Below are 26,436 nucleotides of genomic sequence, written 5' to 3' on the forward strand. Positions count from 1 at the left end.
ATGGAAGAGAGGAGGAAAAGAACATGAATTACGTAACCATGAAAAAAAAGTCTAAATAAATTAATTAAATTTTTAAAAACAGTTGAGTGTATATTCCGGAAAGGTGTTTCACATGGACAATGAGCAGGGCTGAGAAACTTGTGCAGTATTTTCAAAGATCTTAAATTGTTCATTGCTATAAAACTCCACCCAACACAATATTCTTCCACTGGAGCTATATAGCTACAAATCTTTGGCTCCAATGTTCTCAAATCAAAATTACAATGAATTCAAAGACGGAAATGAAAAGAATCATTACAGACACAGGTTTCAGTTGGTTACAACAATGGTAGTATGTGAAAGGTGGGGGAGAGAAACGGGGGGGGGGGGGGAAGAAGTGGGGAGGGACGGAGAGAGGGAGAGAGAGACAGAGAAAGTGTGTGTGTGAGAAAGTCTTGACTCCAACATTTGAGTTAGAGGCCACAGAGAGAAGTCCAAAGGGCTAGGTATCACACTGGATACAGAGACAGACAAAGAGTCAGGAGGTCCTGGGTTCAAATCTGTATTCAGACACTTCCTAGCTGTGTGATTCTAGACAAATCACTTAACCCTGACTGCCTAGGCCTTTACCACTCTGCTGCTGTATAGAACTGATGCTATGGGGCAGCTAGGTGGCTCAATGGATTATGAGTCAGGCTAGCCTTAGATACTTCCTAGCTGTGTAACCCTGAGCAAGTCACTTAACTCCCTTGCCTAGCGCCCTCACTTTTCTGTCTTGGAACTAATACACAGTACTGATTCTAAAATGGAAGGTAAAGGTTAAAAAACAAAACTGATACTATGATAGAAGGCAATGGTTTAAAATTTAAAATGAGTGAGGACCTCATTGGCTCAGTTAGATTTTTGCCATTTAAAGAAAGGGCCATTCCCATGCTGCATCTTCTTTATTCTACTTGTTTAATCTCTTCAACTAGCAACTTTCAAGAGTGAAATCTTTCAAGTGAACCTCAATGGAGAATAGAAAGTAAATGAAAACAACTTGAAGGATTCATCTCCTACTCATCAAGCAGGCAAAGATGATAAAAGATATGAATTGTGTGGGAATGACTGTGAGAAGATACACACTAATACATTTTCTCACAAAGTGGGAGAAGTTACTAAATTGTTCTGATTCTGGTATCTCATCCCTCGGCACAAACCTCATGGAAGTGAAAGAGAGATCCATGTATCATGAAGTATTTGTAGCAGCAATTTTTTGTGATAGAAAAAACTGGAAACAAAGTAGATGCCCAATGACTGGGAAATGATCAAACGTGGTACATCACTGAATCACAAAAAAATGAGGAAAGAGAAATTCAAGAGAAACATGCAAAGATGCTCATGAAGTAATTTGAGACCAATTTAAGTCTCTATTTCTAGCATGTTTTGTAGCTGTATTCATATATAACGTGGATGTTGTGGCATCTTAACTGTTAACTATGTATTTTGTAGTTATTTTGAATGGAATATCTCCTATTCTCCTGGGCTTTTCTTAGTACTGTACAACAGCAATTCTCAAATTTTGTGGTCTCAGGATCCCTTTGTAATCTTAAAAATGACTGAGAACCTTCCAAAGAGCTTTTATGTGGATCACATCTATCAATATTTACCATATTAGAAATTTAAGTGTCTTAGAGTTATGACTAATTTTGCCTCAAGGACCCAAGGATTTGTGATGCCCTTGGCAGCTAGATGACACAGTGGTTAAAGAGTACAGGGCATGGAGTCGAGAAGATATGAGTTCAAATTCAGCCTCAGATACTTCCTGACTCTGTGACCCTGGGCAAATCAATTAACCATCTGCCTCAAGTTTCCTGAAATGTAAAATGGGTATAATAATAGCATCTACCTCAACAGGGTTATTATGAGGATAAAATAAGGCATTTATAAAGTACTTAGAATAATTCCTGGCACATAGTAGGCACTTAATAAACATTTGGACTTTGAGAACTACACAAAAATGCTAATGACTTTTAAAGATTTACTTTCTACCTCCTGAAGCTTATTAATCACCTCATTTGATTTCTTTATTTTGATTCCAAATTCTCTTCCTTCCTCTAATCCCTTTCCTGTCCACTGACAAAGCAAGAAATAGAAGTCACTACACATATGAAGTCATGTAAAACACATTTTCCCCATTAGTCATGTTGAGAGAAAAGGAAAGGGAAGTTTCAGTCTGGACTCCAAGCCCATGGTTCTCTATCTGGAGGCAGATAGCATTTTTCATCACAAGACCTTTGGAGTTGTGGTGTAACACTGTATTGATCAGTTTGTTACTAAGCCTTTCACTGTTGCTATGTACATTGTTTTCCTGATTCCACTCATTTCCCTTTGCATCAGTTCATCTAAGTCTTCTTAGATTTTTCTGAAACCACTCCTTTCATGATTTCTTACACTATTCCATTACATTCATATACCATAACTCATTCCCCAAGTGGGGCAACCCTTCAATTTCTAATTTTTTGCCACTATGAAGAGTTGCTACAAATATTTGTGTACATATGGGTCCTTTTCCTGTTATCTTTGGTGCATAGATCTATAGTAGTGGTATTGTTGTCAAAGGGTGTGAATGCAGCTTTATAGCTTTTGGTGAATAGTAAAAGTTCCAAATTGCTTTGAAAAATGGTTGGTTCCACCAACAGTGCATTAGTGCATCTATTTTCTCACATCCCATCCAATATGTCATTTTCTTTTTCTACCATCTTAGCTAATCTGAGAAGTGTGAGGTGGTATCTAGAGTTGTTTTAATATATATTTCTCTAAGTGATTTGGAGCATTTCCCCCTTGACTACTGATAGCTTTGATTTCTTCTTCTGAAAACTGCCTGTTCATATCCTTTGACAATTTATCAATTGGGAATGGTTCTTATTTTTATAAATTCTGCTCAGTTTCTTCTCTATTTAAGAAAGGAGACCTTTATAAGAAACTTGCTATGAAGATTTCCTCCCCTGGTTTCCTGCCCCCTCCCCCCTCCATTTTGGCTGCACTGGTTCAATCAGTCTCTTTATTGACTCTCTAGGAATTTTAAAGTATACCATCATGTCATCTGCAAATAGGATAATTCGGTCTCCTCTCTACTGATGCTTATTATACCTTTAATTCTGTTCATCTTCTTGTTAGAGCTAGAATTTCTAGAGCTATGTCAAATAATTAGTGGGGAGTCAAATATTTTCATTGTTAAATACTTCTAGGGGCTCAAATATTCCATGACATACCTTGGGCTTCTTTATTGAGAACAATCAATCCGAAGACATTGAAGTGCCTACTGCACCAGGAACTGAGGTTACAAATACAAAAGTAAGGCAGGTCCTGCTCTCAAGGAGCTTCCATTTTACTGGGGGTTGGGGGACAGGACAGGGTGGGCAGTGGCATGGTCATAAATAAAAGAAACATACAAAGTAAATACAAAATAATTGGGGAGGAGGCTGCCTCATAACTGGAGAGGGGGAAAGGCCTCTTCTAGGAGGTAGTACTTTTGCTGAGCCTAAAAGGGAGCCAGAGGTTCCAAGACGCAGCCATAAGAAGGGAAAGCATTCTCCATAGGAGCCTCTAAAAAGACACAGGTGGGAAATGATACATTCTATGCGAGGAACAAGAAGTAGTCCAGTATGTTTAGAATGTTAGAGTCATGTGCAATCAGCCTGGTGAAAAGGGAAGCTAGTGCCAAATGGCCAAGTACATTAAATGCCAAACAGAGGAAGTTCCTCAATTTGGTTGAAAAGTTGTACAGAGGTAGAAGATAACAGACTTCTGGGCTTTATAGGTTCTCCTTGGATAATGGAGAAAGAAAGGGGGGGAAAAAAGGCAAAAAGGCTCCTAGAGCAGAAAAGGATCTTAGGAGTCACCTAGTCTAATCCCCTCATGCAATGCAGAGACAGAAAAAGATTCTAAGAGAATATAAGAGAGAAGAGAGAGAAGCAAAGATGGGCTCAAGAAACAATATCAAATAATGGTTCAGGGTTGGACTTCAAATTGATTAAAGTGCAACGGCTAGGCCCTTTAGGATAACACCAGTTCATAAATCTCTTTCTCTGGAGAGTAGCCATGACTATTAACCACATGGGAAACAAACCTTTCACAATGATCTCTCAGCTACTTTGGAGAGCTTTTCCCTTTCAACCAAGGGAGAGGAGATATTATTACTGACTATAAACTTCAAGTACTCCCCAAATAAACATCTTAGCTTACTAATTCTGAGACCTAAGCAAAAAGTTCTAGAATGGGCCCCCTAGCCCTTTTTAATTAACAAAGAAACAGGGAACTAAGCATTCCAAGAATTACTCAGGTAGTGTTCTAACTCCCTAAGCGGTTTCCAGCTTTAGAGATCTCTGACCCACTTCCCATCAGCATGCAGTTATTCTTCAAGCTATTTCAGCTTCATATTATCCAGAACAAGTCCATTCAAGTCAGGGGATTTAGATTTAGCTGCTACTGTCTGTACATGTTCCAAATTCCTGTTCCTCTCCCAATATGCAGACTCTATCCATTTCAGACTTGGAAATATAAAATCTTAGAGCTGGAACATTCGAAGTCCATCTAGTCTGGTGTACACAAAAAAAAATCTTCTACAATATCCCTCATAACTGTTCAACTAATTGTTGCCTGGAAGCCTTTAAAGGGAGAACTAACTTCCAGCTTCCTATACGGGCAGCCTGTATGTCCTCAGGGCCAACCAACAGGACATATCTCTTTAGAGAAAACCTAGATCAACCTTCTTTGCAGCTTCCTTCCACTGATCCAAGTTGTGTTCCTAGCTAAGACCTTCTTTCACATGAAAGCAATCATCTCCCTAGACTTCTCTACCCTGACACCTTCATTAGCTCTTCAAAGAAATTCTTAAACAGCAGGCTTTCCAGTCTCCTTGCTATCCTAGCTGCCCTCCTCTAATACCTTTCCTAACTTAAAACTTAGCACGTTAATACAAGTAATGATAATAACAACATTTCTTAGTGTTAACTATGTGCCAAGTGCTTTACAATTACTATCTCATTTGATCCTCACAACAACCCTCAGTGGTAGGTACTATTATTATTATCACCATTTTACAGATGAAGAAACGACGGCCAACAGACTTTAAGTGAGTTGCCCAGGATCACACAGCTAGGAAGAGCCAGAGGCTAGATTTGAACCTCCCTTGACTCTAGGCCTGTTGCTCTATCCCCTGTGTTACCTAGGTGCACCAAGTCACTTACTTTTTCAGTGCTCCAGGTAACTCTCTAAGATAACAAGCTGCATTGGTAGCAGGGCTCCCCACATTAATAAAACCATAGGTTTGGCCCTAGCCTTAAGACAGCAGTAAGAAGCCAGGAGGGATAGGAGCTGGAAGACCTGGCATCAAGGCCTGCCTCAGACATCAGAAATTCACCCAGAGGTACTTCAGGCAAGTCTCCACAAGTGGCAGAGGAGGCCAGGTACTTCCTCCCTGAGTTTTCTGGCCCCATATAATTAAAGATCACATTAACTCTTATTTTTACAACACAAAGTTATCATTGAATTAGAGACTTCAAAGCTAGATATTAAATAACTTTCTCAGGGTAAATTTACCAAGAGATTTTATTTGGCTTTTAGGATATTTTCATAGAAGATGGCCATTCAATTTAAAACTCCCTAAGTTTGGGGCAGCTAGGTGGCTCAGTAGATATTGCACCTGGCCAGGAGTTGAGAGGACCTGGGTTCAAATCTGGTCTCAGACATTTCTTAGCTATGTGACCCTGGACAAATCAACCCCATTTGCATAGTCCTTGACCCTTCCATCTTAAGAGTTGTTACTAAGACATAATGGGTTTAAAAAAACAAAAACAAACCACAACTCTATAAGCTATACAGAATGAAAAGAAAAGCTGCATGGCATAGTGAGCAAAAACGGCTGGGCTGGGGGCAGCTGGGTAGCTCAGTGGATTGAGAGCCAGGCCTAGAGACAGGAGGTCCTAGGTTCAAATCCGGCCTCAGACACTTCCCAGCTGTGTGACCCTGGGCAAGTCACTTGACCCCCATTGCCCACCCTTACTCTTCCACCAAGGAACCAATACACAGAAGTTAAGGGTTTAAAAAAAAAAAAAAAACGGCTGGGCTTAAAGACCTGGGCAGAACTTCCACTTCCAACCTTTAGTGGTTATGTGACCCCTGGGAAGGCCCTTAACTTTCACATTCCTCAAGCACCATCCTAGGATTTAACTAAGACATAGAAGGCTGCAATCTGCCTAGGACAAAGTTTGCCAGGAAGTTGGGTATTCAAGCATATATATATATATAGTAGGCAGTCAAGTTGATTGGTTTTTAAATACTGATATAAAATCCTGTATGTTAATTCTAGCAATTAATTAAGAAGCATTGGGGATATAAAGACTATATAAATGTCAAAAGACTATATAAATGTCAAAGTGTTGAGGCAGTCTCTGCCCTCAAGGAGCTGGGATTCTATTGGCAATTGAAATTAATCTGTGGGATAAATATTCTCATGCAAGACTGATAACTTTGCATCCTCCATTAAAGTCTTTCATAACTGGGGCTTCCCAGGGGTGCTGCCAGATTCACTTTCCTAAAACTACTTAATTTAGGGAAGTAGAGAAATACATTATCTTATCATATTTCTCTTATTTATTCATCTTATATAACCCACTACAATGTAATATTTATTTTTATTTATGCTTTAATTTCTTTGGTCCTCTTTCCCATCTTCTAGCCCACCTACTCTGCCTCCCTCAAAAAAAAAAAAAAAAAAAAAAAAAAAAAAAAAAAAAAAAAGGCAAGTTCTTCACCAGCATGTAACGAGGGGTACTAAACAGATTTGCCTTCAAAGCACCAACAGAATTTTATTGAGCTAGCTACCCATAATTTTAAACTACTGAGGCTAGAGAATATTTTAAATGTGTAAGTCAGGAATCTTCCTATGGGTATGCAACTTACCCTTCCAAAGGGAGATTCCAAGCTGAGCATTAGCTTGGGAGAGGTACATTTCTAAATCCTCCAGTCGACTGGGGCCAATGGCAAGTCTCAGCCACACAGCTACCCATAACTGACAAGCTGATATAACCAAGGTTCACCGAAATCATAGACATACTTTTTGGCCACTCATACCTGGTCTGTTAGTTGAGGTCATATGACAAAAGACATGCCACCAGAAAGAATGTGTTTTATCTGATGTCCGAATCTAATGTGTCCACAAAATATTTTCTATAAGGTCTACACCATCCTGTAGAACTGGTACCTGTTTTCCCCTTTATGCTCATCACCAGAGTCAGGTTGCTGCTAGTAAATGCAAATTATGACTTCTGATAAACAATGGCAATAGTATAATCACATCCAGTATTTTGAATCACAATATCAAAAGAGGCAGACATAGTGGAAAGAGTAAAAGACAAGGAATCAGAATACCTGAGTTCCAAATATCTGACTTTCACACTTACTAGCTATGTGTCCATGAACAAGTGACAACCTCTGTCTCGAGTTTCCTCATCTGTAAAGTGGGAGTAGCTATAAACTACCTACCTCATGAGGTTGTGAGGATGTTTTGCAAACCTTTAAGTCCTATGTATGTGTGAGTTATCATCACTCTGTGCTGGACAGATGTGATCAACATATATCTGATGGCATTATATAGAACAGTGAGTTCACTAGTTCAAGTACTAGAATTTTGGGGCAGTCGGAAGAATAAACTTAAAAGCAGCAGAGTGCTTATTGAGTTTATTTTTTTTAAAACCCTCCCCTTTTAAGAATTAATGAGGGGGGGGGGGCAGCTGGGTAGCTCAGTGGATTGAGAGTCAGGCCTAGAGATGGGAGGTCTTAGATTCAGATCTAGCCTCGGACACTTCCTAGCTGTGTGACCCTGGGCAAGTCATTTAACTGTCATTGCCTAGCCTAGTCCTTATCACTATTCTGCCTTGTTCACATAGTATTGAACTATATATATATAACTATATAAGAACTATCAATTCTACCTTTTAAGAATCAATACTAAGTATTGGTTCTACCTTGTGTCTCAGAAGTAATATTACATATCAGTTCTAACACAAAAAATTGATAAGGGCCAGGAGAGTGGAATTAAGTGATATGCCAGTCACCTGGAATTTATTTATATATACTTAAGTATCAGTTCTACCCTGTGTCTCAGAAGCAATACCAAGTATCAATTCTAAGGCAGAAGTGGTAAAGGCTAGGCTATTGGGATTAAGTGACTTGCCAGGATCACATAGAATTTATTTATATATTATTCTGGGTAAGCTTTACTAATCTATAGAAATAAAAGTAGGATAGACCACTAATGATTACGTAAGGTAATAGTAGGGTTAGAGATATGACCTGTGATTTCCCTGTTCCAGGAGAACTGAGTGAATAAATTTCTTCCATCAATGCTGGTGGGCACATTCTTTGCAACTTAAGGGTCCTAGGGAGGTTGCTTAGAGCAGTGGATCTCAAGACTTTTTTGGTTTCAGGACCCTTTACACTCTGAAAAATTACCAAAGACTCTCCCCAAAAGAGTTTTTATTTATGTGGGGAATGTCTATCAATACTTATTTCATTATATGATAATACATATATAACCCAGATCAAATTGCTTACCATTTCCAGGAAGGGAGGGAGACAACTTCAACTTCTGAAAACTTATGTGGAAAACTGTTATTACATGTAATTGGTAAAATAAAATATCTTTAAAATATTTACTGCATTAGAAATTAGGATAAAAAAGAAAGTTTTGACCTAATGACTCCCAGGGTTCCACAGGACAACACATTCTTAGAATGGATGGCTTAAGAGTATTGAGAAGTTGGGTCAGTAGACACGTCAGAGCAGCTTTGAACTCAACTCTCCCTAAGTTTGAAGTCAGTTTTCTATCCACTATGCCAAACTTGCTCTATGATAACAGGTCACAGAAGAAATTTAGAAGGTTAAAAACTTTCACCACTAGCTTTGATGTCATCCTGCCCCACCACTTTTTATTGTGGTTGATGAAGGCTGAATTCTGGGAGTTTTTGGCTCCTTAGCATTGTGCCTGAATACCCTAAGAGCCGCTGACTTTGCCTTTCCCCACTGAGGAAGGCCCTAACAGGGGAAAAAGTAGGCAGCCAGAACAGCAGGAAAAAAACTTGGCTGCCGTGCATACATTCTAGAAGTCTGGGTCTTATTGTGCACATTCATCAAAGCCACTAAATGCTGCCATGTGGGTTAAGTAGTAGTTCCCTACAGGAAACCTGGGCCAACCCTCAAGAGCTGCTGTTTTCGACCAGCCATTGCCAAACACCACTGAAACCAACCAAACACCACCTCAAGTGGTTTACACAACTGCACGCCCGAGGGGAAGGAAAAGAAAAGCCAAGTCTCCTGGTGCCTATGCTTATCAGAAAAGGGACCCCGGGTGCCCAAAGCACAGGCCAAGCAGAGCCATTTTCGAGGCGAAAGGACAGAGCTGCCACAGTTGGCTGAAGTAGGAAAAGGCGGGAAACTTGGAACTTAGGCTCGTGTGACTTGGCCTTAGGGACAGCACGCTGCGGGCGGGGCTCCACTTTCTCTCTCCACATGAACTGCCCCTTTCCCTCCAGAGGCACAAGAAGGGGTCGGGGAGGGTGCAAGAGCCCCGCCACTCCTTGTGCTGGGGGACGGGAAATCAGACATGTGGAGAGACCGGAGCGGGGGTGGCGACACACGCAGCCCCTGGCCGCTCCGCTCGGGTCCCTGTGCTTGGCCTTTGGGCTCACACTCAGAGCGCCTTGTTTGTCGTTAGTCCAGCCTTCGGGCGTGGGGAGCAGCACCCAGGTGCGGGGGAAAGAAGGCTGCCAACTCCTGTGGGAAAAATAACAGAAATGTAACGATAAAAGATCCCCTCCACACAGATACGAACTCACCACAATGGCGGCCGCTCCCGCTCCCGGCCCGGAAGTGGGTTTAAACCAGCTGCGCCTGCGCAGCAGTGCGCCAGAGGCCTACGTCCGGTAGGAGGGACTGTAGTCACTAATACAGTCTGTAGTCTTTAGTGCAGACTGCTAACTGGAGGGGTGGAGGGGGGGAAGGCTTCCGATTGGTCCGGACGTCCTATTGGATGTTTCTGGGATCGCTCTAGAGGGCAGACTTCTCTAATTGGTGAGAAAAGTTAGCGGCTACGCGGGAGAAAAGAGGCCCGAGGGTTGCCATGACAACAGGCAGAAGCTGCGCTCTCGGACTTCTTTTTTGCTTGAGGACAAAATTGAAGGCCCCATTAAGGGTTTCGATTCCCGTACCGCGCCCCACCAACTGACTAGAGGAGGGGGCCTCCCGGGAAAGCCTTGGAGGAAAACACTCACATCGATAGCAGGTGACAGCTAATGGAGATCCGCCCCTCCCCTAGTGCTTATGGTTTTAGGAGTGGCGACGATAAGGGCCACTGAGCTAGGCGCTGGCTAGCGGGCTGGAAAATGGCTGAGGGGGCTTCGCGACGACGAGACTTAGCTGAGGCCGAGGCTGAGGGCGTCGCCACGAAAATCCCCGAGCTCGAGGTTTTAAAAAAGGAAATAAAGAGGGGAGAAAGGAGGGAACGAGGGGCTCATGTCCTTCCTCCGCCCCACCCCCAGTCCCCAATCCCCCGATTCTGTGCTGGTGAAAAATGTGCTGCTGAAGGTGCCGCAGCCGTACTTACCGAATTGGTTCGCCCTCTGATCGGCCTTGTCCAGTAGGAGCGGCATCGGCTGGAGGTCCCCGGGCCCGGGGACCGGCGATGGCGGGGTGTTTTGGCCCTTGACAAAAGGCCAGCGGAACATCTTGAGGTGGCGTTGCCCAGGTGCTGTGGCGCCGAGATGCTGAGGAGATTTTCTGGGGTGGGGCAGGGAGGGAGGCGGTCCCAGCAGCCCGATGGAGGCGGGGTCATAACGGGGTGGGGAGCAGGCCCGGCTCCCCCGCGAAGGAGGGGACAATGGGGGTACCCCCAGCCCGGTTACGGGGCACGAGGGGGGCGCCTCAGCGGCCTTTTGGGGAAGGGGAGCAGTGGCTTTGGGATCCATAACCCTGCGGCTGCGGGGGCAGGATGGGGGTGGTCTCAGTAACCTTGCGGGGGTGTGGCACTATGGAGCAGGCTCAGCAGCCTTGTGGGGGCGGGGCACAATGGAGGCAGTACCATTTAACCCAAGGAGGGGACAAAATGGGGTGTCTCAACAACCCTTCCGAGAAAGATTACGTTGTAGCAGTATTGAATAGCTTTGTGTAGACGGGGACCAAAGCAGAGGGGCACTCCTAATAATTTTGTGGGGGCTGGACGTGATAGAGGCGATCTCTACCTCTATAGAGGGGCTAGACACAACGAGGACAGAATCGTTTAACCCCGTGGAAGGACATAATGGGGTGTCCCAACAGCCCTTTGAATAATGGTGGGGGCACCCTATGTGGGCAGACCAAGATGGGGGCGGTCTCTATTATCTTATCGAAGGCGATGATGGGGAATCGTTGCAGCTTAGAGTGGGGGTGGGGATCAGCAAAGCGAGAAGGAACCCAATTGTCCAGTGGAAGGTTTGTAAAGATGGAGGCTGTCCCAGTGTGGCAGAGCAGAAAACCCACAGGAGAATCGTCGCCCCCTTTGAGGTGGACTCACCCACCTTGATTGAATTTAGAGCTGCTGACAGTACCCTGCTGACAGCTGCTATACATATCAGAGGCTGGACTAACAGACTCAAAATCAGAAAGATGCTATTCAAATTCAGCCTCTGATACTCACTAGCTGTGTGACCCCGAACAAATCATTTATCTTTTCCCAGCTTCAGTTTCCCCCTCTCTAAAATGAAGATGACAATAGTGCCAGTCTTGCTGGATTATTGGGAGAATAAAATGAGTTAATATATGTGAAAAGATGGAAGTGCTAGCTATTATAGCTGATTCTAGCATGTAGACTACTCCATAAACATTCCAAGCTATTAGTTATCACATATTTAGACATAGAAATTCATATCCCTGTATTCTCAAATCCATGATCAGAGGTTCCTTTCTCAAAATGGCTCCAGGCCGACAATCCAATTGGCAACCTCCAGGAACATAATAACTAGGCCTCACTTGGCCAGCTGTTGCTGGAAACAATACAGAACAGAGGACCTTAGCTTGCTTTCTTTCTTTCTTTCTTTCTTTCTTTCTTTCTTTCTTTCTTTCTTTCTTTCTTTCTTTTTCTTTCTTTTTTTGGTCATGGACCCCTTTGTCATTCTGATTGAAACCTTCTTGACCTTTCCTCAGAAAAATGTTTTTAAAAGCCTTTAAAAGAAAAGAAGAGCATAAAGGAAACCTGTTGTATTCAAATCAGTTTTTGGAATATAAAATCCAAGTTTACAGACCCCAGGTTAACATCTGGTCTAGAACTAAAGGTCACTGGAATCAGAACCATTTACCCTGTGACCTACAAGTTTATTCACCTGACAGAATAGAAAGAACAATACTTTCTTTTTTCCCCCATTTCTTTATTTCTTTTTTATTTAGAATATTTTTCCATGGTTACATGATTCATGGTTCCTCCCTCCTTTCCTCCTCCTTCTTGGAGCTGACAAGTAATCCCACTGGGTTATACATGTGTCATTGTTCAGAACCTATTTCCATGTTATTCATATTTACAGTAGAGTGATCTTTTAGCATCAAAACCCTAATCATATCCCTATTGAACTACATGTATGTTTTTCTTCTGCATTTCTGTTCCCACAGTTCTTTCTCTGGATGTGGATAGCATTCTTTCTCCTATGTTCCTCTGGATTGTTCTGGGTCATTACATAGCTGCTAGTAAAATAGTCTATTGCAGTGATGGGCAAACCACTGCCTGCAGGAGGGTCAGATGTGGCCCCCTGAAATGTTCTATCCGGCTGGACATTCTTCCTAATCTGATGAATACAATGAATAGGATACAATACAATGAAACTTTGAAAGAATTGCCTTAGAAACAGACTGACAGAGGAGCATTTCCTTTCCTTTGGCCCCCTCTTTCAAAAGTTTGCCCATCACTGGTCTACTAGACTGTGCCACAGTATATCAGTCTCTGTGTATGTTCTCCAGGTTCTGCTCCCTTTGCTCTGCATCAGTTCCTGGAGGTCATTCCAGTTCAGATGGAATTCCTCCAGTTCACAATAGTATTCCATCACCAACACATACCACAATTTGTTCAGCCATTCCCCAATCGAAGGACATTCCCTCATTTTCCAATTTTTTTGCCACTACAAAGAGCGCATCTATAGATATTTTTGTACACATAGTTTTCCTTATTGTCTAGTTGAGGTACAAACCTAGCAGTGGTATTAATGGATCAAAGAGCAAGCAGTCATTTAAAGCCTTTGCGCATTTGTTCCAAATTGCCCTCCAGAATGGTTGGATCAATTCAGAATTCCACCAGCAGTGTATTAGTGTCCCAATTTCTCCACATCCCCTCCAACATTTATCACTTTCTTTTGCTGTCATATTGGCCAGTCTGCTAGGTGTGAGGTGGTACCTTGGTGTTGTTTTGATTTGCATTTCTCTAATCAGGAAGGATTTAGAACACTTTTTCATGAGCTTATTGATAGTTTTGATTTCATTATGTAAAAACTGCCTATTCATGTCCCTTGCCCTTTTGTTGATTGGGGAAATGGCTTGATTTTTTTTGTAAGTTTGACTTAAGGAACAATACTTTCTAATGACCAAGCTTGACCCAGAAGAAGAAATGAGAAAATGCTCCTTAATCACTTCTTTTTAGAATGGGTGGATTATGGAGTGGAACATTATACAGTCCTTTGTTGGTAAACCTATAGCACACATGTCAGAGGGGGCTGCTTCCATCCCCCTCTCCATGCATGCCTGAGGACATTTCTCACATCATCCACCTCTCTGCCCAGCAGCCCAGTTGCTTCCTCCCTCCCCTGTCTGGGTTAAGGGGACAACTCACATGCAGTGTGAGGGTTGTAGTTTGGGTACTCAGTCTCTAAAAGGTTCACCACCACTGGTATAGACTGGCAGGCTTGGATGATATGTTGGTTAGTTTTGTTGACTTGTTCTTCTATGCTGTAATAAATTCTTGTTGATTTAAATTGTGCATATTTTTATATATGTACACTCATATATATATATATATACACACATATACATAAACATTTTGCTACATTCTAGAATTTGTAAAGGCTTTCCACACTGAGACTTTACACTATTATGTCTGTGCTTGTATCAAATGAAAAGCCATGGAGAGGTAGATCCCCACATTTGTATTACATACAATAAACACAAGCTAGACCAGTCTCCCTTTTTACTTCCTTTCCTTCATCTCCCGGTTGTGATGTTCAAAACTCCCAAAACAGAAGAGAATCAAAGTGACTGGTTATAGTAGTAGCACCCTCCAGGGTAAAGAGTGGTCACTGGAGGTGCCCTGTGCTACTAGGCCTACTCACACAGGGTTCAGGCTTTATATTTGCTTGGGGCTACCCTGTGACCACTGGCTACTTGAACAAACTGGACTTTACCAGGACCAGCTGGTGGTTGGAATGGGTATCTGAATCAAAGTGGATGTGGGTATTTCCATGCTTCCACTGGGTGGAAGCTGGTCAGCATGCCTGCTCACTGTCATCATCAGCCTCCCCAGACAAATAGCTCCTGAACTGGGCCTGTACACTAGTGACCCATGCCATTAATTCCCGAGTGTCCTGTGAATTGCGCTTGTGGGATAAACAGAAGAATAGCAAGATAGAATTTACTGATGATCGTTAATTGGAGGGTAAGCTGAATTACCCTGACCAGAAAGAGCCTAGTATCCAATTCCCACTAGAAGGGATAAGACATTAGTTGGGGATGGACAATGATTTTATCTTGGCCTCCAGGGCTGGTCAAGAGAAATAAATCCCCAAAGAAACCAAAAGCAAGGGACTTCTCTTTTTAAAAAATCATTGGGGGCCAGCTATGTGGCTCAGTGGATTGAAAGCCAGGTCTAGAGATGGGAGGTCCTGGGTTCAAATCGGGACTTAGATACTTCCTAGTTGTGGGACCCTGGGCAAGTCACTTAACCCCACATTGCCTAGCCTTTTCCACTGTTCTTCCTTGGAACTAATACATGGTATTGATTCTAAGATGGAAAATAAGGGTTTAAAAATAAATAAAAATGAAAAAATAAAAAATCCTCAGACATTAGATAAAATATATTCTCTGTGGCAGCATATCATTTTTATTATATTTTTTCAATTGGCATGAATCTGCATTTCACTAGTTCTTCTTCCTCCCCCCACCCCATGAAAGAATAATAAAACTCTTGTTATAGATACATATAGTCAAGCAAAACAGATTTCCACATTGGCTATGTGCAAAAAAAAAAAATGTGTCTCATTGTGGCTCTGGATTCTTCACTTCTCTATCAGGAAGTGGGTAGTAGTGTCTTCCATGATTGGTCTTCTGGTCATTACACTCACTGATGAGAATTCTAATTCTTTTATTTTCTTTTTATTATCATAGAAAACACACTTCCATATTGGCTGTTGCTGTAGGAGCCGACTCTTACATAACCAAAACAGCAAAATAAAAATACAAATACACTGATGTGAATGATGATTCCAACAGTTCTTTCTTTCAGAACTGTTCCAGATCCTTGCATTGCTGAGAGTAGCCAAGCTTCCTAGTTGATCATCATACAATATTGCTGTCACTGTGTACAATGTTCTCCTGGTTCTGCTCACTTCACTCTGCATCAGTTCATGTAGGTCTTTCCAGCTCTTTCTGAAATCATCCTGTTCACCATTATTTCTTACAGGACAATAGTATTCCATAACCATCAAATTCTACAATTTGTTCAGCCATTCCCCAATTGATAGACATCCCCTCAATTTTCAGTTCTTTGCCACCTCAAAAAGAACAGCAACAAATATTTTTGTACAAGTTGGTCCTTTCCCCCTTTTTTATGATCTCTTTGGGATACAGACCCAGTAGTGGTATTACCTGATCAAAGTGTATGCACAGTTTTATAACCCTGTGAGCATAGTTCCAAATTGCCCACTAGAATGGTTGGATCAGTTCACAATTCCACCAGCAATGCATTAATGTCCCAATTTTGCCTCATCTCCTCCAATTTAACCACTTTCCTTTACCGCCATATTGGCCAATCTGATAGGTGTGAGGTGGTACCTCAGGATTGTTTTAATTTGCATTTCTCTAACCAAGAATGATTTAGAACATTTTTTATATGAATATTGATGGCTTTGATTTCTTCATCTGAAAATTGCATATTCATATCCTTTGACCATTTGCCAATTGGAGAATGGCTTATATTCTTGTTTGTTTGTTTTGGAAAATTTTATTTAATTGATTAATTTAGAATATTTTTCCATGGTTACAAGATTCGTGTTCTTTCCCTCCCCTTCCCCCAACCCCTCCTGTAGCCAACGCTCAATTCCACTGGGTTTTGCATTTGTTATTGATCAAGACCTATTTAACAGCTTATATTCTTATACATTTGACTTAACTCTCTATAAATTTGAGAAATTAGACCTTTATCAGAGATATTCGTTATAAAATTCCCCCCCAAGTTTGTTGTTTCCCTTCTAATCTTGGTTATATTAGTTTTGTTTGTACAAAACCTTTTTATTTTAATATAATCAAAGTTATTCATTTTACATCTTATAATACTCTCTATCTCTTGTTTGATCATTAATTTTTCCCTTCTCCAAAGATCTGTCAGATAAACTATTCTGTGTTCCCCTAATTTAGTTATGATATCACTCTTTATATCTAAAGTATATATCCATCTTGACCTTATCTTGGTATAGGGTGTGAGATATTGGTCTATACCCAGCTTCTGCCATGCTGTTTTCCAATTTTCCCAGCAGTTTTTATTAAAGAGTGAGTTCATATCCCAAAAGCTGGGATCTCTGGGTTGGTTTATCAAACACTGGGTTGCTAAGTTCATTTACCCCTGTCTATTGTGTATCTTATCTATTCTACTGATCTACCATTATGTTCTTAGCCAGTACCAGATTGTTCTGATGATTGCTACCAGTTTGAGAACTGGTACTGCTACATTTTTTTCATTGGTTGCCTTGATATTCTTTTTTTTAAAAGTTTATTCTTTAAAAAAATTTTAATAACAAAATTTAATATAAGTTTTCCAAAGTTATATGATCCAGACTGTCTCCATCCCGTCTTCCCTCCCCCCACCAGAGCTGGCAAGCAATTCAATCTGTGTCATACTCCCTTGATATTCCTGACCTTTTGTTTTTCCAGATTAATTTTGTTATTATTTTTCTAGTTCTATAAAATAATTATTTGGTACTTTATTTGGTATGGTACTGAATAAATAAATTAGTTTAGGTAGAATTGGTATTTTATTATATTAGCTCGGCCTACCTATGAGCAATTAATCTTTTTCTATTTGTTTAGATCTGAATTTATTTATATGAAAAGTGTTTTATAATTGTGTTCATATAATTCCTGTGTTTGCCTTGGCAAGTAGATTCCCAAGAATTTTATATTGTTTAGAGTGATTTTAAATGGAATTTCTCTTTCTAACTCTTGCTGCTCGACTTTTTTGGTAATATATAGAAATGCTGATGATTTATATGGATTTATTTTGTACCCTACAACTTTATAAAGCTATTAATTACTTTGACTACTTTTTTTAGTTGATTATCTAGGATTTTCTAAGTAATCCATCATATCATCTGCAAGGAGTGATACTTTAGTTTCCTCATTGCCTACTTTAATTCCTTCCATTTATTTTTCTTTCCTTATTGCTAAAGCTAGTATTTCTAGTGCAATATTAAATAATACTGGTGATAATGGGCATTCCTGCTTCACTCCTGCTCTTACTAGGAAGGCTTCCAATTTATCCCCATTGCAGATGATACTTGGTGATGGTTTTAGGAAGATACTACTTATCATTTTAAGGAATGATCCATTTATTCCTATGCTTTCTAGTGTTTTTTTTAATAGAAATGGGTGTTGGATTTTGTCAAAGGTTTTTTCTTTATCTATTGAGATAATACTTTGATTTCTGTTATTTTGCTTATTTTTTATAAACCCTTAACTTCTGTGTATTGGCTCCTTGGTGGAAGAGTGGTAATGATGGGCAATGGGGGTCAAGTGACTTGCCCAGGGTCACACAGCTGGGAAGTGTCTGAGGCCAGATTTGAACCTAGGACCTCCCATCTCTAGGCCTGACTCTCAATCCACTGAGCTACCCAGCTGCCCCTGTTATTTTGGTTATTGATATGGTTAATTATGCTGATAGTTTTCCTAATATTAAACCAGCCCTGCATTCTTGGTGTAAATCCAATCTGGTCATAGTGAATGATCCTTGTGATACATTGCTGTAGTCACCTTGATAGTATGTTATTTAAAATTTTTGCATCTATATTCATTAATGAAATTGGCCTGTAATTTTCTTTCTCTGTTTTTGCTGTCCTTGGCTTAGGTAATGGTACCATATTAGTTTCACTTAAAAAAATTGGTAGGATTCCTTCTTTGCCTATTTTCCCAAAGAGTTCATGTAGTATTGCAATTAATTGTTCTTTAAATGTTTGATAGAATTCACTTGTGAATCCATCTGGCCCTGGGGATTTTTTCTCTTAGGGAGTTCATTGATGGCTTATTCAATTTCTTTTTCTGAGATTGGATTTTTTTAAAGGATTCTATTTCCTCTTTTGTTAATCTGGGCAATTTATATTTTTGTAAATATTCATCCATTTCACTAAGATTGTCAGATTTCTGAAACCATCTATTTCATGATTTCTTATAGCACAATAATATTCTATCATATTTCTACACCATAACTTGTTCAATCATTCCCTAATTTATAGAAACCTCCTCCTTTATCCTTGTTTAGTCCTTTATCATTGTTCCTTTTTCATGTTTCTCTTAACTCTTTTGTTTGAACTTCAAAGTTTTTACACAGCTCTGGGCTTTTAATAGGAATGTTCGGAAATCATCTTTTCATTAAAGTTCCATTCCCCCCTCACCCTATTACACCTTCCCCTGTAGGATAATACTTGTTTTTTCTGGGTAAGTAATCATTGATTGTAAGCCTATATTCTTTGCCTTCTGGAATATGATGTTCTAAGCTCTTCATTCCTTTATAACGGTAACTTATATGTGTGATCTTGACTGTGGCTCCTGTGTTTATATCTTCCTCAGGGGGGAATGTATTTTTATTTTGTAATGAAAAGTTTTAAGTTCCTTTTGAGGAAAAAAATTTTTTTTGAGGTAAGAAATTTACTGCCTCCTGGAATCCAGAGACTGAACTCCTTGCAGAAGATGCCATGGAGATGCCCGTGGAGACCGCACACTGTATCAGGAGTTCCTGAGCAAGCTGAATGTACAGAATTGAAATTTTGGGGGTTGAATACATTTGTTTATATGTATTTTGTTGTACCAAAAGGTACTGCCCCCTAATTGGTTTTGTTCTTGATTCCCTTTTGTTTCCTTATCCCTAAGTTGTTATATTTTCCCTGTGTAAATATTGTATGTACCTTAGTTAATTATGTTTTAAATGATTCATTGGTAAGACCGGTCTCCCAAAGTATCACAGGGGAGAATGTGCAGGTGGAAAATTTTCTATCTGCACACTCCTCAGTAATTGACTTTTTTTTCTTTCTGGCTGCTTTCATTCTTTTTCTCTGAACTGCAAACTCTAGATTTTGGTCTTAATGTTCCTGAGAGTTTTCATTTTGAGATTTCTTTCAAGGGGTGACTGGTGGATTTTCCCTGGTTCTAAAGGATTTTGGAAGTTTTCTGTTAAGGTTTATTGAAATTTAGGCTCTTGTTTTGGTCAAATACTCTAATAGTCTGATGATGATTATTTTTTAAAATGCTTATTACCCTCTGTCTGAAAATCAATATCGTGTATCAGTTTTAAGGCGGAAGAGAAATAAGGCATAAGCAATAAAGTTTAAGTGACTTGCCCACATTCACATAACTAGGAAATGTCTGAGGCCAGGTTTGAACCCAGGACCTCCCATCCCTAGGCCTTGCTCTCAGTCCACTGACCCACCAGGTTGTCCTCTGGTCTGATGATTCTTAAATTTTTGTCTCCTTCATCTGTCTTCTGGTTCAGTTGCTTTTGGAATGAGACACCTTATTTTTTTTCTATTTTTAATCTTTTGATTTTTTTAAAAACCATTTTTTATTTTCTTATAGAGTCATTGGCTTCTATTCCGTCCATTCCTAAGAGTTTGTTGCTTGGTCAGGGTTTTGTGCCTCTTTTGCCAAGCTATCAATTCTCTTTCCTGTTTTCTCCTTTTTTTCTGATTGTAATTTGTTTAATTAATTGATTTAGAATATTTTTCCATGGTTACATGATTAATGTTCTTTCCCTCCCCTCTTCCCTCACCCTGTAGCCAAAGAGTAATTCTACTGGGTTTTACATATGTCATTGATCAAGATCTATTTCCATATTATTCATATTTGCATTAGGGCGATAGCATAGACTCTATATCTCCAGTCATTTCCCCATTGACCCATGTGCTTAATCAGTTGTTTTCCTTCTGTGCTTCTACAGAATTCCACAGTTATTTCTCTGGATGAGAATAGCATTCTTTCTCATAAGTACCTCAGAATTGTCCTGCATTATTGCATTACTGCTAGTAGAGAAGTCCATTACATTTGATTATGCCATAGTGTATCTGTCTCTATGTATAAGGTTCTCCTGGTTCTGCTCCTTTCACTCTGCATCAGTTCATGGAGGTCATTCCAGTTCACATGGAATTCCTCCAGTTCTTTATCCCTTTGAGCACAACAGTATTCCATGACCAACAGATACCACAATTTGTTCAGCCATTCCCCAATCGAAGGACATCCCCTCATTTTCCAATTTTTTGCCACCACAAAGAGCACGGCTATAAACATTTTTGTATAAGCCTTCTCCCCTATGATCTCTTTAGGATATAAACCCAGCAGTGGTATGGCTGGATCAAAAGGCTGACAGTCTTATAAAGCCCTTTGAGCATAGTTCCAAATTGCCATCCAGAATGGTTGGATCAATTCACAAATCCACCAACAATGCATTAATGTCCCAATTTTGCCACATCCCCTCCAACATTTATTACTTTCCTTTCCTATCATTTTAGCCAATCTGCTAGGTATGATTTTGTTTTGATTTGCATTTCTCTAATTATAATAGATTTAGAACACTTTTTCATTTGCTTATTGATAGTTTTGATTTCTTTATCTGAAAATTACCTATTCATGTCCCTTGCCCATTTGGGGAATGGCTTGCTTTTTTGTACAATTGATTTAGCTCCTTATAAATCTGAGTAATTAGACCTTTGTCAGAAATTTTTGTTATAAAGATTTTTTCCCTAATTTTTTACTTCCCTTCTAATTTTGATTGCATTGGTTTTGTTTGTACAAAACCTTTTTAATTTGATGTAATCAAAATTATTAATTTTACATTTTGTAATGTTTTCTAACTCTTGCTTGGTCTTAAAAACTTTCCTTTCCCATAGATCTGACAGGTAAACTATTCTATGTTCACCTAAATCACTTATAGTTTCCTTCTTTATATTCCAGTCATTCACCCATCCTGAATTTATCTTGGTGTAGGGTGTGAGATGTTGATCTAAACCTAATCTCTCCCATATTGTTTTCCAAATTTTCCAGCAGTTTTTGTCAAATAGTGGATTCATGTCCCAAAAGTTGGGCTCTTTGGGTTTTTCATACACTGTCTTGCTAAGGTCATTTACCCTAAGTCTATTCCACTGATCATCCCTTCTGTCTCTTAACCAGTACCAAATTGTTTTGATGACCACTGCTTTATAGTACAGTTTTAAATTTGGTACTGCTAGTCCCCCATCCTTCACATTTTTTTCAGTATTTCCCTTGATATTCTTGATCTTTTATTCTTCCAAATGAACTTTGTTATAGTTTTTTCTAATTCAGTAAAAAAGTTTCTTGGTAGTTTGATAGGTATGGCACTGAATAAGTAAATTAATTTAGGTATGATTGTCATTTTTTATTTTGTTAGCTCATCCTACCCATGAGCAATGAATGTTTTTTCAATTGTTTAAATCTAGTTTTATTGTGTGAAGCGTTTTGTAGTTGTGTTCATATAATTCCTCTGTTTGTCTTGGCAGATAGATTCCTAAGTATTTTATATTGTCTAAGGTGATTTTAAATGGAATTTCTCTTTCCAACTCTTGTTGCCGGGATGTGTTGCAAATATATAGGAATGCTGATGATTTATATGGGTTTATTTTGTATCCTGCAACTTTGCTAAAATTGTTGATTATTTCCACTGGCCTTTTAGTTGATTCTCTAGGATTCTTTAGGTAGACCATCATATCATCTGCAAAGAATAATAGCTTGGTCTCCTCATTGTCTATTTTAATACCTTTAGTTTCTTTTTCTTCTCTTATTGCTACTGCTAGTGTTTCTAGTACAATGTTAAATAATAGAGATGATAATGAGCATACTTGTTTCACTCCTGATCTTATTAGGAATGCTTCTAATTTGTACCCATTGCAGATGATGTTTGCTGATGGTTTTAGGTATATACTGTTTATTATTTTTAGGAAAGGCCCTTCTATTCCTATACTTTCTAGTGTTTTCAATAGGAATGAGTGTTGTATTTTATCAAAGGCTTTTTCTGCATCTATTGAGATAATCATGTGATTTTTGTTTGTCTGTTGATATGGTCAATTATGTCAATGGTTTTCCTAATATTGAACTATCCTTGCATTCCTGGTATAAATCTCACCTGATCATAGTGAATAACCCTCGTGATCACTTGCTAGAGTCTTTTTGCTAGTATTCTATTTAATATTTTTGCATCAATGTTCAATAAGGAGATTCATCTGTAGTTTTCTTTCTCTGTTTTTGGTCTGCTTGGCTTGGGCTGAGTACCATATTTGTGTCATAAAAGGAATTTGGTAGAACTCCTTCTTTGCTTATTATGTCAAATAGTTTGTATAGTATTGGGATTAGTTGCTCTTTGAAGGTTTGATAGAATTCACTTGTGAATCCATCTGGCCCTGGGGATTTTTTTCTTAGGGAGTTCTTTGATGGCTTGTTCAATTTCTTTTTCTGATATGGGATTATTTAAGTATTCTATTTCTTCTTCTGTTAATCTAGGCAATTTATATTTTTGTAAATATTCATCCATATCACCTAGTTTGCTATATTTATTGTCATATAATTGGGCAAAATAGTTTTTAATGATTACCGTAATTTCCTCTTCATTAGAGGTGAGGTCTCCCTTTTCATCTTGGATACTGTTAATTTGGTTTTCTTCTTTTCTTTTTTTATTAGATTGACCAGTACTTTGTCTATTTTATTTGTTTTTTTCCAAAGTACCAGCTTCTAGTCTTATTTATTTATTCAATAGTTCTTTTACTTTCAATTTTATTGATTTCTCCTTTAATTTTTAGGATCTCTAATTTGTTTTCATCTGGAGATTTTTAATTTGTTCACTTTCTAGTTTTTTAATTTGCATGCCCAATTCAGTGACCTCTGTCCTCCCTAATATGTTAATATATGCACTCAAGGTTATAAACTTCCCACTGAGTACTGCTTTGGCTGCATCCCATAAATTTTGGTAGGATGTCTCATCATTGTCATTCTCTTCAGTGAAATTATTGTTTCTATGATTTGTTCTTTAACTAACCAATTTTGGAGAACCATATTATTTCATTTCCAATTAATTTTTGCTTTGCCTCTCCATCTACCCTTACTAATCATTATTTTTATTGTATTATGATCCGAAAAGGTTAAATTTATTTTTTCTCCTCTTTTGCACTTGTTTGCCATGTTTTTATGCCCTAGTACATGATTAATCTTTGTAATTGTACCATGTGCTGCTGAAAAGAAGGTGTATTCCTTTTTGTCCATATTTATCTTTCTCCATATATCTATTAACTCCCATTTTTATGAGATTTCATTCACATCTCTTACCTCTTTCTTATTTATTTTTTGGTTTGATTTATCTAGATCTGATAGAGGAAGGTTCAGGTCTTCCACTAGTATAGTTTTATTATCTATTTCCTTCTTAAGCTCCACCAATTTCTCCTTTAGAATTTTGGATGCTATACCATTTGGTGCCTACATATTTAGTACTGCTAGTTCCTCATTGTCTATACTGCCTTTTATCAGGATGTCATTCCCTTCCCTATCTCTTTTAACTAGATCTATTTTTACTTTGGCTTTGTCAGATATCATGACTGCATCCCCTGCCTTCTTTTTCTCAGTTGATGCCCAATAGATTTTGCTCCAGCCTTTTACCTTTACCCTGTGTGTGTCTACCTCCTTCGTGTGTGTTTCTTGTAGACAACTTACGGTAGGATTTTGGTTTCTAATACACTCTGCTATTTGCTTATTTGCTTCCGTTTTATGGGTGAGTTCATCCTTTTCACATTCAGAGTTATTACCAGTTGTGTATTCCCCAACTTTTGATTTCCTCTCCTTGTCCTGCCCTTTCTTTTTTTTTCACTAGTTCCTTCTACACTGGTGTTTTGTTTTTAGTTAGACCCCCTAATCCCCACCCTTATTTTACTTCCCTTTCTCCACCTCCCTTCTTATTCCCCTCTTATTTTTCTTTAGGGTCTTTTTAAGCTACCTCCCACACTTTCCCTCCCTAGTATTGCTTCCCTCCCCACCAGTCCATTCGTTACCCTTCTACTTCTCTTTGGGGCATGAATCAGTTCTTTGCCCCAATGGATCTGATTGTTCTTCCCTCTTTCAGCCAATTTCAATGCATGGCATGTAAGAATTAAGTATCTCCTGTCTCCAACCTCTTTAACCTTTCAGTGTACTGGTCTTCTCCTCCACTCCCACCATGCACTTCTGTATGAAATATAAATTTACCCCATTTTATCTCTTTTCCCATTTCTCTTAATATTATCCTCTTTTTTTACCTCTAGTTATATATATTTATACATATATATGTATATCTTGATATTTCATCCTATACAGTTTGTCACTGTTCCCTCTAAGTATACTTCTTCTAGCTACCCTGATGATAATAACAATTTTTAAGAGTTACCAATATCATCTTTTCTTATAGGAATAGAAATCATTTGAACTTATTGGGTCCCTTAAAAAAAATTTTGGTTTTTTGTTTTTTCCCCCTTTCTTAATTACCTTTTGGTGATTCTCTTGAGTTCTATGTTTGGACATCAAATTTTCTGTTTAAGTCCATTCTTTTCTTTATGAATGCTTGGAAGTCTTCTATTTTATTAAATGACCATACTTTTCCCTGCAAGAATATAGTCAGTTTTGCTGGGTAGCTGATTCTTGGTTGTAGACCCTGTTCCCTTGCTTTCCAGAATATTATATTCCATGCCTTCTGGTCCTTCAGTGTTAATGCAGCCAGATCCTGTGTTATCCTAACTATGGTTCCCTGGTATCTGAATGTCTTCTTCTTAGCAGCTTGTAATAGTTTTTCCTTGATCTGGTAGTTCTTGAATTTGGCCAATTCCTGGGCATTGTCAATTGAGAATTAAATGTAGGAGATGATCTGTGGATTCTTTTAATCTCTACTTTTCCATCTTGTTTGAGAATGTTGGGTCAGTTTTCTTGGATTATGTCCTGTAGGATAATGTCCAGGCTTTTCCTTTTGTCATGATCTTCTGGTAGTCCAATAATTCTTAAATTGTCTCTCCTCTATCTGTTTTCAAGATCTGTTGTTTTGTCAATGAGGTGTTTCATATTTTCCTCAATTTTTTCATTCTTTTGATTTTTTTTATAGATTCTTGCTGCCTTGTGAAGTCATTTGCTTCTAGTTGTTGGATTCTAATTTTTAAAGACTGAATTTCATCCCTGGCTTTTTGGTCATCCTTCTTCTGGTCTGATTTTTTTTGTAGGTCATCTTTCACCTTCTTTGCCTCGTTTTCAAGCTGGTCAATTTTGACTTTCAGAACACTATTTTCTTGCTTGGGTTCATGTATTTTCTTTTCCTAATTGTCTTCAGCCTCTCTTAACTGTTTTTTGAATTGTATTTTGAGTTCTTCCAAAGCCTATGTCCAATTTTCTGGACTTTCTGTTTTTTTGCTTGGTGTTCCTTGATCCTCCTCTGTTCCATTTTAACTTTGTCCATTACTTGGATAGAAGCTGTGTAAGAGGGGAAAATGGAAATTATTATGGTTGGACTAGATATTTAAGGTTTGATCACCAGAAATCGATTAACTCGATTTTTAAATAAAAGAGACCCGAGTTAGGATGACTTTTATGGTGTTTTATTTACACTCAGGAAAGTTGAATGTAGGGAAAATGAGAGCGAGAAACTCTGACCCGGATCAGAGGCCTGGACCAGGGAGGTTTCAGAGGCCCCAGCAGAGGGGCACAGAGATTAATTAAACAAGGCTTCTAGGCACAAGGCCTCCTCTAAAAAGAGAGGCCTCCTTGAGGCTAGAGCCTCCAGAAATGCCAAGGGAAGAGAAAGAGAGTCAACCTAACTTGCCCACGTGACAATTCAAAGGGAAGCAGTCTGAGGTCTCACCCAAGCTCCTTCAACACCAAGTTTAAAGCACCAACTTCCCCGCACAGGAAGTTACCATCATA

At 39.1% G+C, this 26,436-nt stretch overlaps 1 protein-coding gene across 1 annotated transcript in view; it reads right to left on the reverse strand.

Moving 5' to 3' along the window:
• LOC123253400 (nuclear pore glycoprotein p62-like) overlaps window positions 1-10,985 on the reverse strand; it is a 61,566-nt gene extending 50,581 nt beyond the window's left edge. The window contains exon 1 of the mRNA XM_044682597.1: window positions 10,625-10,985. Coding sequence (XP_044538532.1) covers window positions 10,625-10,985 — 361 coding nt within the window. The remainder of the gene's footprint in view (window positions 1-10,624) is intronic.
• Window positions 10,986-26,436: the final 15,451 nt, after the last annotated feature.

Source organism: Gracilinanus agilis, chromosome X (assembly GCF_016433145.1).
Source record: "Gracilinanus agilis isolate LMUSP501 chromosome X, AgileGrace, whole genome shotgun sequence".
NCBI lineage: Eukaryota > Metazoa > Chordata > Mammalia > Didelphimorphia > Didelphidae > Gracilinanus > Gracilinanus agilis.